This window comes from Leiobunum rupestre, chromosome 3, assembly GCF_980474605.1.
Source record: "Leiobunum rupestre chromosome 3, qqLeiRupe1.1.hap1, whole genome shotgun sequence".
Classification (NCBI taxonomy): domain Eukaryota; kingdom Metazoa; phylum Arthropoda; class Arachnida; order Opiliones; family Sclerosomatidae; genus Leiobunum; species Leiobunum rupestre.
Genome location: NC_143386.1, coordinates 71729194 through 71743774, shown reverse-complemented (window position 1 = coordinate 71743774; position 14581 = coordinate 71729194). Strand labels below are relative to the sequence as shown.

General features: G+C 29.9%; 1 protein-coding gene across 1 annotated transcript; it reads right to left on the bottom strand.

Annotated features, from left to right (window-relative positions):
* Positions 1–1837: 1837 nt before the first annotated feature.
* On the bottom strand, positions 1838–14516 carry Cul4 (cullin 4). Its single transcript, XM_090169126.1, has 14 exons — positions 14047–14516; positions 12242–12461; positions 10716–10785; positions 10086–10159; positions 9679–10014; positions 8864–9050; positions 8525–8717; positions 7600–7704; positions 4715–4911; positions 4135–4356; positions 3537–3642; positions 3105–3277; positions 2891–3043; positions 1838–2493 (listed from the first exon to the last, which is right to left on the bottom strand). The coding sequence occupies exons 1-14, from the start codon at positions 14366–14368 to the stop codon at positions 2398–2400; spliced, it is 2454 nt and encodes an 817-aa protein (XP_090025252.1). The 5' UTR covers positions 14369–14516; the 3' UTR covers positions 1838–2397.
* Positions 14517–14581: the final 65 nt, after the last annotated feature.

The window sequence follows — 14581 nt, the reverse complement described above, 5'->3', positions numbered from 1 at the left end:
TATAGGCCCTATTGAAGCTAACAACACTATATTCGTGCAGCCAGGTTGGTTGAAATACAACGATTTATTGAAGTGTACATTTGTCTAATCATTAAGTTTATAGAACATTACGTATATTCACTGCCACTGCTTTAATTTTGATAATCCACCCTTTATAGGCTAATATTATGTAACAAATAAGCCTTTTCAGTTAATGACATGCAGGTCATTCAGATGGATATACCATGTCAACCTTACTTCCTTAGATTTTACCATTTTGTCTAATCAGTTATTTTATGCGAAAAAGCCAATTGCTTAATTTTTAGATATTAGAAGAAAGAAAACATTAAAAATGCACTTGCCTGTAAACTAGTCAAGGTGATATCTTTTTAAATAAATAAATAATAATAAGCTAGGCTAACACCCAAGGCACCACCTCACCACCTTAGGCCCAAGTCATTTAGCGACTTATAATGCCTTTAAACAGGTGGCCGGGTTACAATGCATAGGAGGGTGGTGGCAAGCCCTTCATGCCACGCGAGCCAACAGCTCCCTACACTAACTATTACCAAATTGTCAAATATCATAGCTGGTTTTAAAGTATATTGTGTGTACTTTTCAAAACATAGCCCTTGCTTGACCCTCTGAATGTAGTTTAAAATATTTTAACTTTGGTGTGTAACAGGGATTTTTCATTTAAATTTCATATTTTTCAAAAACATAGCAATCAAAAAATTAATTATAAACCCCTTGTCATTTCATGAAAATCATCTCGACCCCTGTAACAAGGGGGATCAGACATAGCTTTTTAATAATGCTTTGATTTTGAAGAGACTAGCTGTCTTGGGTTTCCTAGAAATTTTTTTTCTTAAGCCTTTAAGTAAATTTAAAACACTTGACTTTTTGATACATTTTAATTTCCCTGATTTGTTTTACTAGGAGATACTAAAATCTTCATAGTATTATTAGTATTCACCAAAACACTTTCTGCCGTTTTAAAAATATTGCCGGTTTTTAGTGGTAAATGGTTTAAAAAATTTTTTTTCAAGAAATGAATATGCTTAGGGATTTCGTAAAACATATCTGGGGAAATCCAAAAATATTAAATTTAAATTTTAAGTGCTGTTACATGCCAAGATCAAATGTTTTAAACTGGAATTAGAGGTTTAAGACCCAAATTGAGTTTTGGAAGCAGATGGAATGTTTTAAAAGTAATTTAGTAATTCTATCATAGAAGTATTACTTAAAAATTTCAACGTTTAAAATCTCTGAAACCGTGCATTAGACAAAAAATAAACCCAGAAATGACGTATTTGCTTAAAATAACGTGTTGGATGAAATTTCAATAAAATCTAAGGACATGTTGTGAGTGTTGGTCATGGATCGATCGAATGACCCCATGAATCTGTTTCTGGGGTCCTGGGTGAAAAAGATTTAACCTTCAAAAGAGTTTGTAACACATAATATAATGAATTTCTGGTGAGACAGTAGGTCAGTTGTCAAAAGATTTAACGAGCATCTTGATTTCAAATTAATTAAATTATTCAACATAAAAAAATCTGTATTTAATAATTTAACTGGCCAAAAAACAGTCAACGTCCAAACTATTTCAAGATTTGTTTTTATTGTAAAATTTCATGTGGAACCAATTTTAGAGGATTGACATTGAGAAAAGAACAAACCCAAAGATAAATGTTTGATGCATACAACTACCAAATGAATATAGCTTGTGATCTATATAGAGAGTCCGAAAACTTACCTGATTTTAGTGTGTACTGTATGCATTACTTAGATTCTTTGCATCCCCAGAATTAGATATGTGTTCTGATAATGGATACTACAAAAATTTAACTAGTAGTAGTAGAATACTTAAGTTTATTTTAGGATACTTCCAATGTTTTGTGTAAATTAGCAACAATACTATATTAGAAAATTCAACTAAAGAATATGTTAAAGAATTTTAATAGTAAAATTCAAACTAACAGATTTTATTCTGTTAAATGTTTTAGATGGAGGGCCCTGGTTAAAATATTCTCAGTGAAAGGGTAATGAAAGACGAAACTACAAATCTTTCGGATGCAACTACAACTCATTTCGAAATTTTTGAGAGGCATAATTGAAAGAAAAGTATTTACACAGATAAATACATATGCTTTGAAATAGTGAAAAGAATCCATATTGTCAGTTTAGCAAAGCCTTTAGTCGGGGCTTGTCTAATTTAACAGACAGTATAAAGATTTTGAAGCTATGCTATTTACACAAGTAGAGATTTGGTTTTTCAATTTCCCATAAAATATTCCACCGCACATACGTTTTAATCAACTGTATTCAGTTTCTTCGAGCACTTTTTTAGCAAATGCACTAAAGTTTCAAAAAAAAAAGTTTTTCATCCTAAAATTTTTGAATTCCTAAAAATTGTTATGCCACGTAGTGGTATTGATTTGGATTGTCCTTATCACGTTCCAGGTAATCCCTGTCAATTAAACTTTCAATGCGCTTTTTCAAATCAGCAGGCTGAAAATAGAGAAGATTAAATATTAACTTAATAATTAGTACAAAAATTTCCCAGTTGAAATATTTTTGCAAGTATACTAATTTTCTATTTATAATAGTGCGGGTTTGTTTCATAATAAAAATAAATGAATGAGAAGGGTGTTGCGAGCAATAATTATTCTTAAAAGAAAAGCCATGAAATTAATTAAGTGGATCTCCTCAATCATAAGTGTTTTCCAAAAAAAATTAAAAAAATTAGTACTTTCACTTTATTACTAAAATGGATTAAAAGGAGACAGGGTGAAATTAACTCTACAACTCATTGGGGTTATCACAGAAACCCTCTATATAGAGTGCTAAAAGGGTGCAAAATTAATTTACAACCCACCAGAATCAAAAAAATTTAACAAAAAAGTACCTTCACTGGGAATTTGAGTTGATCATAGAGTTCCGTAATGAGAAGGTTGTGAGTAAGAGTTTTCCTCATTTTCATTATACGAACTATCGCAGCATCAATTTGATACTGACGGTCCTGGAATACTCTTTCTTGAGTACTGCTCTGTTCTTCTTGCTGTAATAAAAAATACTATGGTACTAACTGATAAGAATCTACACAAAAAAAATATTCTTACTGTTTCTTTCATTTGAATTTGATTAATTTTTATCCTAAAAAGCTTATTCTTAAATTCAGAATTATAACTAAATTTGTCACCGTCTTCAACATCGCGACCTTTGGGAGTTTTATGTAAAACTCTTGCTTTTCCACAAGCCAATGACTGTAATGTTCTTCTTAGCTCTCCATCCTCTGAAAATTAACATAGAAAAATATATTGGTCAAATTTAATGAAAGTTTGAGTATATCTAGCTGATAATTTTATCTAATATATATTTTACATTATTATTTATAATCAACTACGTCATTAGTTTACTGGGCTTTTATGAGAAAATTTAATTCTTAACCTTGGTTTTCAAGGCAAAAAAATTTAAAAGCTAATTATACGGATTTAATTTCAATCCATTTAAATTGAACATGTCAGGGGAAAAATAAACGGTACTAAACGTACCAATTGCTGTTGCTTGTTTAATTTCTTCAAATAGACAGTTCTCTGCATCGTTAAATAATAAAAGAACTAAAACTTGGAAAAGTGACACCTGAAGTTCTTTGAGGCCCTAAAAAAAATGAAATAATGTTATCCACTTGACATGATTTCTTAAATAATTATCTAAATAAAGGAATATGCAGGATGTTTGTTTTGACTAGTAGATCTAAAATTAGACAGTTATAGACAAGGTTTTTACAATTTTCATTTAATTGAAAGTACCATTAAATAAATAAGTCCACCTATATTGATATTGAATAACTCATAGATGAACTTACATTTAAATTTTGCAGATTTAAATAAATTTTATTGTAAGATAGCCAAGGGTTGTAATATTTTTACACCCGCAGTTTTATTACGAGCCAGTCACAGCAATATATTAGATCAAATGGTCATCAAGCTAGTCTATATCTGGTAGAAGTAATTTACTCTACCTTATTTGTTGCTTCAAGAGGCCCCTACCCTGTTCCTAACCATTTTTTATCTGATATCCATCCCTGGTTTACCACGTAAGAAAGCTATTAAGGATACAATAAATAATCACAAAAGTAATTTTACTTACGCCTGGAAAGTCGGCTTTCAGAACACAATGTCCAAGATTTGGTTGCCATTGTAATTTTCTTCCACTATGTTTTCCCAAATAAAATTTTTTAAATATTTCTTGGTACTGAACCATCTCACTAGGTAGGTGAACTTCCATGGGCTGATAAGTGGGCCAATATCCCATTGTTAGTATATTTACACTCATATCAATGCTGCCAGGTACTTGAACATTTTGAAGATGCTGTAAAAAAGACAAAAATATTTGTATAATTAATTATACTTAAACCTTTGTTGGTCTTGTTTAAAGCTTATTTTCCTTTAAACCACATTTCAAATTTTCATTATGCTAATTTTTACATGATACTGATAACTGAAATTAATCAAAAGGGTAAATTATGCAATCTAAAAATTGTATTTACTTTTATTAAAAAAGCTGTTACTTCATGGCTTAAAAAAATTAAGTAGCAGTTTTTTTATACCAACTTTAGTTATAATTGCGCAAATCAGTGGGTTTTTAAGCTTTTAATTGAAAAACTTGTGATAATTATATTAATTTTAAAATTTATAGAACATATATATATAACATAAAATGGACAAACCTGTTTAAAGGCTAACATAAGCTCTTTGGATAGTTCCATGTCTTTGAACATTCCTTCAAGTTTAGACGTAAAAGCTGCCCCACACTCTTGTTTTAGTTTTGAAAGCATTGATTTCTCTGCATCCACAGAAGCACTTTTACCAACTAACAGTCTTTTTGCCAAATCTTTTTTATAGAAAGCTTCAAACACATCTTTGCCTTAAAAAATATATTTAACACAAATTTAAAATTTCCTTGTTGGAATACCAATAACAAAAAGTATGTTATCCTATAGATAATACAATAAATGAGGTCACATTAAATGTTTTTTCACACTTCTAGTTATAGTTAATGAAGATAGAGTACACACTAAAGTCGAATGAGACTGGAATTCAAGTCCATGTGCGAAACTCGTGTGCCAATAAATTATTTATGGTCGTGATACATAGAAAAACATTTTATACTTTGAAATTTTTTCATTTATAGAGACACCTATTAATTTGAATTGATTATTTTAAATTTTATTACAAACCAGTTTTATTATTAATATTTAAGTGGTCAACCACATTTTTGGTTTCTTTAAAAAGTGTGGTAACTTCCAATATTTCATTTTCCGTTATTTTTCAAAAATGAACTTGACCCCAAAAATGTAAGATCAAAATTGTCTAATTTTATTGAGCTATTAGTAAGTTTTTAAATTTCATCAAATTTGTTTAGGGTTTAGCTTTATTATCCCTTTTCATAATGGACTAATCTACTTAATCGCTAATTTTATCATCCTTTAACTTAACATTGCGTATATACTAATCTCCACCACTCTCCCCCTATTCGGCTTTCCATTGCTATGCAATTTGTATTGAAATTTTTAATATTTAAGCTTACTTTCTCTATTTGGTGTTATAGTCGCAAGCTAGATTTCCCGCACGGTACTGACGAGTCCCAAATAGGACAAAACCGGTCTACCATTGGAATTTCTGGCTATTTTATTTAATTTAAATTAATTTTTCACTCTAAAACCTATCGGTACGAGCTATTAGTAAGTTTTTAAATTTCTTCAAATTTGTTTAGGGTTTAGCTTTATTATCCCTTTTCACAATGGACTAATCTACTTATTCGCTTATTTTATCATCCTTTACAATGCAGTCCATAGGTAGTTCCTTTTAACTTAACATTGATTTTATTGAGACATTGCTCATTTTAAATCTATTTGTGTTTTCAGATTAAATTTAAAAAAAAATAATTTTCCTTAACACTTAATAGGATTTAAAAAAACGTGTGTTATTGGTATGGGGTTATATAAATTATTATATTTCTCAAGAACTAAAAATATTTTACTGGGATTTTAGCATTATCTACTGAAAAACATCCAGGAAATTTGAAATAATTAAAATAAGACAAAAAGAACCAAGGTTAAGAACAAAGATCAAAAACCTACATTAAAGAGGTTAAGGATCTAATGTAATTTTTTTCAACTTTTATTTATGGAACGCGCTGGAAAATGTCTTTCAATCTAGGTTGGTTTCATTAAAATCGTATAATTTTCATTAAGATATTTACTTGCCTATTTCAGGGGGCAAGGTCATTTTTTGCCATTTTACAATGTCTAACATCTCAAAAACTAATTTTAAAAGAAATCTCTTGTGGAATGACCAACACACATTAACAGAGAGCTCATCTCGTTTCTTCTTTTAATTTTTTAAACCTGTGAGGCAGCTTGCTCATTTGTGAAATTAATACTCAGCTCAAAGAAAAAATAAATTTTGCTTGTCTCATCAAACAGGTCAACAAAGGTAGAATACTGAGTTAATCTTTAAAAACTGAAAACCTTAACTAATTCCATCACATTACCTATATAATCAACAAAATAAATACTGGGGCGTAGATTTACTAGCCCAGAATACACGCTTTTAACGTCAACTCTCATTCACTCGTCAGTTTGTCAAGATTTTAAGATTGAAATAGACAGCTCAGCTCTACTCTCGCTCAATCTAACACTAAGTGGAGCGCTAGCTCATCTTTAAAGTCCCCCAAAATAGACACTCCTCTCTGCTCATTTAATCAATCTAAAATTTGTTCTTGATCACTCTTGCTCATTAATAACTAAATATAGAGACAGCTCCACTCTTAATTATTTTAAAGTAACCATTCATTTTGATTTAAATAGCTCCAAACCTCTCTAAAATGAGCAGAGTGGGCCCATAACTGTCATAAAATGAATTATGTTAATCATAACAATAATATTAATGTTAATAGTAAAATTGTTTTCAATTATGCGATATAAGATTAAATTTCTGCATGGACTGCAGAAATGACAAACAATATTTAAAAAACAACAATCCCCTGATAACTAAAATTATTTTCCTCTGAATGGATATAACTCTGGAGATATATTGGTGCCTTAATACTATCGGTGACCTTAAGCCTTGAGAACTATGAATTTTTGAAGGCTTAACAATAATTTTGAAGCCCTACAACAGACCTGTTTTAGCTTATTCGTTAGAAATCTAACTCTTAAAATAATTACATTATGAACTAATTTTACCTGGTATTCATTTATCACCAAGAAAGTCTACAACCATTTTTGGAAAAAATTGATTTTACAGGGATCAGTACCAAATTAAATAGCCACCTTTCAACGAAAGTTTTAAAATAGGTTTACTTTCTTCATAACAAGTAAGAGTATGCAGATAGTTTACCAGCGTGTTCAATAAACTAGATTCAATAGTTTAAAAATACTTTATCTTAGTAACTTTCACTAAAAAAATCTAAACTTCTTTGATCTACTAGAAAAAAATTCACAGTTAAATTTCAAAAGAAATTGGTAAATGTTATTCATCCAAGTTAATTAGGGGTTTCAAAATAAGTTAACTATTAAAACAAAGGAAAATTTAAAATATGATAAATTACCATGAATAAACCTAAATAGAACCATTATTTTATCTAAAAGTCGTTCAAGTTCCTCCTCAGTAGCTTCCTTATTTCCAGCTCTCAGCTTTGAATCAACAAATTTTGCTGAAAAAGACAAAAACAAGATTAATTTACTTATGTAAGTCTACAAATAACAGCATTCATCAAAACTAAATTTTACTTTTTATGGCCTAGAAGTACTTTTCTAGCAAGAAATGTTATATATGTAATGTAATGGGAGAAACTCAGTAATTCTCAAAAATGTATTTATAAAAATTTAGAGAGAATGATTATGTTGGATCAATTTTTAGTGTTGCTATCTATCCTCCCTCATGCTTGACAAAAACTCCTTCCCCCACAAATAAACCAAATCAGCCCAGTATCTCATTGGTTCCCAAAAGCTTACAATTGCGATTGAAGCGTAGGTTGGTGATGTTTTAAATACACTCTTCTCCTGCCAGGGGAAAATATTACCATGATGACCGCCAATCATCTCTATTAAACAAATACATTCTTACATCTAGCTGTGTTAGAAATTATACCATTTAAAGGGTGCAACTCTGTGGCTACAATATATTTTTAGACAAGGAAATTAAAAATATTCTTTGCAAATTTAATGAAAGTGGGTGTAGCCCAATATTCATTAATAATAATAATATGTAATAATATAAGTTTTAGCCTGAAATGGCTCATTCATTTACTGCACTAACAACCAAATTGTTAATGAATTATAATAAATAATGGTTCATAAAATATTTTCGAAAACTACTTTTGCTTTTTTTAGAATCAAATTTAGAACTCAGATTAACAAAATAAATAAAAAAATAGCCAGATATTGATAAAAAATAAATAAGGTAAATAATGTTGCACTGGATGTCAAGTTATTTAGTTTTCTAAGGCATAAAGAACAAAAACAAAGAATTACCTATTAGCTCAGCTGGTTTATTAGGCCTTTGATTTATAAAATATTCTGATGCTTCTTTCAAGGTGTTGATAAACTTTTTATTTCTTTGAAAACAAAGAAAAACGACTTTATCCATCTGATCTTTAAAATCTAAAAGTTCTTGCACCATTGTTTTGTCTTTTTCGGGATTTGTTACAATAACACGGCCACGTTTCTAAATTAAAAACCCAAAAAATTAAGAAAATTAAATTTATTATAAGCTTATTAGAGTTATGGCTAAGTATTGATAAAGGAAGTTATGTGAAGTAGTTTTAAAAGGGATGTAATGGGGGCTAAAGTACATTAGTACGATATTCTTACCTTAATATACTGATTGAAATGTATGCAGAGTTCAATTAATCCATCTTTAACTCTGGAGAATAAACTATACAGAAGAGTTAAATCTTGTATTCTATTTTCATCCAGCAACTGATCTAGGCCTTTCTGCAATATACTTTTCAGATGTTCTCCTAGAAGTTGCTTCTCTACACAATGAATTAAAGGTTTCCTACAAAAATATATATATATTTTTAATATTTACACAAAAGGACTTGCACACAATTTTATTTAATAATTTAGCCAACTTTCCCTTTGGAAAATGTTCATTAAAAACACATTGGAATTTTTAAACATTTGATCAAGTTAAGCCAAAAACAGAATATTTAATGAAATGAGAAACTGACATAATAAGTACCTCAATAGAAAGAAGATGCAATAAACTGCAGCATTATAAAACATATTGCCAGACTCAAAAAAGGGATAAAGTGCTCTAAATTTCAACAGCTTTTATTGTAAAGGTCTATTACTCTCCTAAGCTGAAATTGGCCCAATGCTCTATTCAGTGTCATAGCCCAACTGTGTATGGGGGAGGGTCCCGGTTAATCCACATGGGCATAGTTTTGACTGTACTAAATTTATCACCAATCTAGAATTTTACATAAGCCCACTTGACAAATTGTTAGAGAATTGGCATACATGGTATGAGAATATACAAGTGTCGATATTTCAAATGAACGCACTGTATCTTAACTTGTCAATGCAATGATAACAACCACACATTAAAATTTTTTATCTAGGGTTATGAAATTTCACTAGCACAAGCGTGATTTATTGATGACAAAAACAAATAAATTTACTTAGTAGAATGATCTAGGTAGTGAAGAAGTCGTTCCCATTCTTCGGTGAGCCTCTTTTCAGTGTGTGTTAAATAAGCAGAAACCTCTTGCTCTTGCATCAACCTTTGTCCTTCTGCCTGGTAAAGTTGTTCAGTTGCCTGTAAGAACCTAACCTCGAAGGCTTCCTGATAAATTTGCAAATCCGAAAGCAATCGAAGTAAGTTCTTCAGAAGCCCACGATCCACAGCTTCTCCATTTCTCTCTTTCTCAATCAACAATAAAAGACCCTCCACTGTTCTAGTCTGAACAAGACTATTACTAATAATATGTATGCGAAACATATCCAAACCCATATCCCTAAAAGTTATGTAAAAATTAGATAATGCGAAATAAAAATCATTGTTAGAGAAGTATTATTATAACATTACCAGATAGATGATATACTTGGATTTTGAAGGACGTACGTTCGGTCTAGAAAAAGGAATATGCTTCTCACCATAATCTAATAAAATGAATATTAAAAAAAATTAAATGATAATACTGGTACAAAAAACTATTACTTAAACCAAAAGATTAAGAAAAATGACATTAATAGAAAATTATATAATCATATTAACCTAAAAATTAAATAGCAAGTCTTTTTAATTGTTAATTAGAATAATGGATATTTTACAACTTTATAATTATTTTGATTTATGGTGCATGAATGATTTTGATCTACTGAACAAGCATGATTTTGATTTATAGTATATGCTTGATTTGATTTCAAAGCCATTTTAAATGACAAAGTCACAAAAGGCCAACACAGGAAATTATAAACTAAGCAGATGATTTCCTATTATAAAAACACAAGTGTCTGCATAGAGGGAAAATATGCAGCCCAGATTAACGCAAAGCAAAAAGGAAATTTCGTTGCCTAGTTTAACTGAGCTGTTTGTAGAAAGCTTCAAGCAAATTCATCAGAACTCAAAGCTACAGTTGCTCATTTTCAGTAAGAAAAAATAAATTCTCGACAATATTATTATCATTTGTAAGAACAAGAAAAACATCAATCTTACCATTTGTCTACAATGGAACTGCCAACATTCATTCATGAGCTTTAAGAAATATACGCCGTCCATTGATTCTGTGTTTATTGGTTAAGGATATTTTTTGGAACTAATTAATAACTATGAAAACTAATATATTTATTTCATTAGAAAGATGAACAATATAAAAGATATTATCAAATAAAAATTTGAAGGTAGTAAAAACCACAAGATTTTTTTATCTACTAAAAAAATATCTGCTAAAACTTCTGTATGTATATATCCTTTAAAGAGGTGTTCATATTTTTATACTGCTAATATTAAACTTTGGTAGGCTCCCGCTGATTTTTCATATACATTTTGGGAGAAGAAATAACATTTGTTGTTATAATGACTTCCTAAAAAACACTGCTGATAAATAAAATGCTAGGCAATGTAATTTTTACATTATTAGTCAAATACTGGCGATATAATTTGAGCTATGATGTGCTGTATGGGAAAATAATGCCTTTAGAAAAGTGCCTCGAGCCTGTAAAGTAAGATAAGAGATAAATTAATACATCTGCTATTATGTATTATTAGAAAGGTGAGAATCTCAGTAAACACATGATACCAGGAAATATTATCAACAACGCACGATTGAGAAAAGATATGTTGCCTTTCCTCTCAAGTATTATAGATGTTCTTACTTGCAGGGAACTCAGCAAAAATTTTAATTCCTTATAGGGACAATAGGATTATTCTTGTCAATATATAGGATTATACGGGACACAAAATTTTAATATATAGGACTAGCATTTTTCAAATACAAATTTTACGGGAAAATTTCAGCTTAATATATGCAATAACCCTTCAAATATTTAAGAAATGAACATTTTATTTTTAAGTTAAATTATTTAACAGTAAATTTTTGTTCATTTGTTATTTCTCACTTGAGGCACAAACATACAATTCTTAATCGCAGTCGCTAACTGAAAGGTCATAGCAATAGTTTTCAGTTGCAAAATTTGCAGCTCGGTATTTTGAAAACATACTACAGGGCCTGTCAATCATTTGATTTTTAAAACAAAATTGTATTTTTATTGATTTGAAGGTTTAATGCCTGTTTTTCTTGGGACATTGTTTAATAATTTTATAGTACTGGGAATGTAAAATAAGTTAAAATTAATCTTCATTAAATTTAATTACTAATTACTAACTAAATAACTTAATTTTCTCAGAATTGATACTGCTCATGAGTCAACTTTGTACCTTTTTATAAATACATTCAATTATAATGGGCGATTTAAATCCATGATATATTTTAAAAATCACTAAATTTAAATCGCAATTTAACCCTGATATACAAACTCAAATTTCTAGGACATTTCAAGAAATTACCGAGTATCACAGTATTTCTCTTTAAATATAGTGAATTGTAGTAATTATAGGACCACAGGGTTTTTTAACTCGGGCATAGTTTCAAAAAATAGTTATCAGAAGCATATGGCTTGCAAAAACTAAGTTTAACAGGAGGATTTCATAGTTGTTAACAAAATAATATATCAAAAGGATATTTGAGGAACTGCTCCACATTTGATTTAACATGTTTTTCACAAAGTATTCCCAGGTTTTCATACAATTGTGAAGCCATTTTGTGAAAACAAAGATTTTCTACAGCTTGATAAAGCTCTTCCTGAGATGCTTTAATAGGACGAGATGTTTGGATGGCAATCACTGCTTCTTTTAATTTATCCCACGTATGTTGCTGGTAATTATCTGGTAGCTTTGGTTTATCTATTAAGAAAAATACATATAACTCAGAAAACATCTTGTGACATACCAAGAAGGTAAACTTAATAATAATATTTAAATAGCACTATTATTGAAAATCATACTTTTCATAAATTTGTATTTAAAAATATATTTAGAAGTTGTCGGAAACAGTTTTTCTTATAGAGTCTATTAAAACTAAGCATGAGTTTATTCATATACAACCATGAAACATCTGACACTTGTCTCTTTTTTAAATGAGATTTTGGAATTTAAAAAAATTCTCAGGTTAATTGTAGAGCAGCCTTTAGGGCAATTTTTATTTATAAATTGAATTCCTGCCTTTAGAGCCGCCACATCATAGTAAGGGGTTCAAGGGTGTATATGAATAAATTCAAGGGGTCGGACATTTGGAAAAATCCCATACTTTTTATGACAAATCCACAATGCCATTCAAAAATTATGTGTGACCGCTCGGATTAATTCATGCTTAAAGTAATTATCCTTAAGTTGTGTGATTAATAACTTAGTATAGATATAGGTCAGCTTAACTTAAAAACTTTATTATTTATAAAAACGCTATAGCTAGACTTCCAATGAAAAATTGCTAGTATAAAATTTAATTACTTTTAAACCTAAGTTGTGTTACTTTAAACGTTTTTCAACTCTTCACAACAAAATTTATCTAATGATTCTTTCCACAAGACAATTACGGAGTATTTTAAGGAAACAAGTGTCAAAGCTTTTTAAAAAGTAAATAGAAGTCAGAGGTTCTGTCTCCTAACCTTGTCAGACAAACAAACCAATAAAACGATCAATAGGTTCGAAATACTCTATTATTGAAAATAATCAATATGCCAATATAAACTAAAATTATAGTTAACCAAAGTTATTGTATCGGTTCTAATTTTAAACGACATTTTGAATTTCCCAAGCTGGGAGGATCTGTTTTACATTATCCTTTTCCTTTCCTCTCATGAGAAACTTGCTATCTTCTATGGTTGTTTTCCTTCGTACACAGCAGCGACCGTTTCTAATTAACTAATTTAATGTAATTCTTTATGCTTATGATTGACTCGTTTAATATGTGCCTTCAAACTTTCAAAGCAGGTACAAGATTTAAGAATCCAACCATGTTGAGTGTTATTAAAAAGAATTTATCATTTATTAAATCAATTTTACTTTGTTATTTCTCACTATTTATGTAGTTGCTTAAGTTGATTTCCATTAGTTTAGATCATTTGACTAGACTCAATGATTTCAGAGACAACCCAGGTCTTAAATAAATTTATTTTTACTACTAAGGAGCCAAATTCTCATCTAATTAATGGTATGGTACAGTGCGAAGTTTTACATTTCTCTAGCCTGATTCAAATTAATTTTTTAAAGCTAACTTAAAACCATCTTCAGATGTAATATTAATAATTAAAAACCCAAAAAATTTGCAGTAGCAACTAAGCACGACAAATGAATTGAGGTTAAAATTGATAAATCTATTGACCATAAGGAAAGTTTTCGTCACTTGATGGAATAACAAATACACGTAATGTAGTGGAAACCAAAACAGATGTTCAGTTTTAAGGGAAAATTAATTTTTGATTGCTCTTACCAAAATTCTTAATGATAAGTTTCTTTGCAGAGCTTGGTTTGCTATTTGATAGTGGTGAAGTGTTTTTGCTAACCCCATTAGGGCCCGATATCACATTAGGTGAAAATGGGGTTTTCTTTTGCTGATGTGTGCTGTCTGTCATCTTGACAATCTCAGTTTGGTCACACTTTGCTTTTTTAGAGTGTTGATGGTTACTTGTTTCTGCTAATGTCCTTCGTTTGCTTCCTACAGTAGGAGATCCTAGGCCTAAAGCGTTCGATTCACTGTTATTTTCTTCTTCGGTTTGTTCGTCACAAAACACAATACCGATTACGTTTGACATACGGGCACATAATCGCGGCTTTCTGAGCCGCTACAAAAAAGTTCTTAATAATTATTAAGATTTAGGTGAAACCGTATTCATGCCACAAAAGAATGAATAATCGGTTGAGTTATAAGCCTAAGTTCTTACTTCAATACAATGAAGAGATGAGAGCAAATAGCGAAAAACAAAACTATCGAGCTGACTCCAAGCGGAATGGTTTTGAAACAAGAG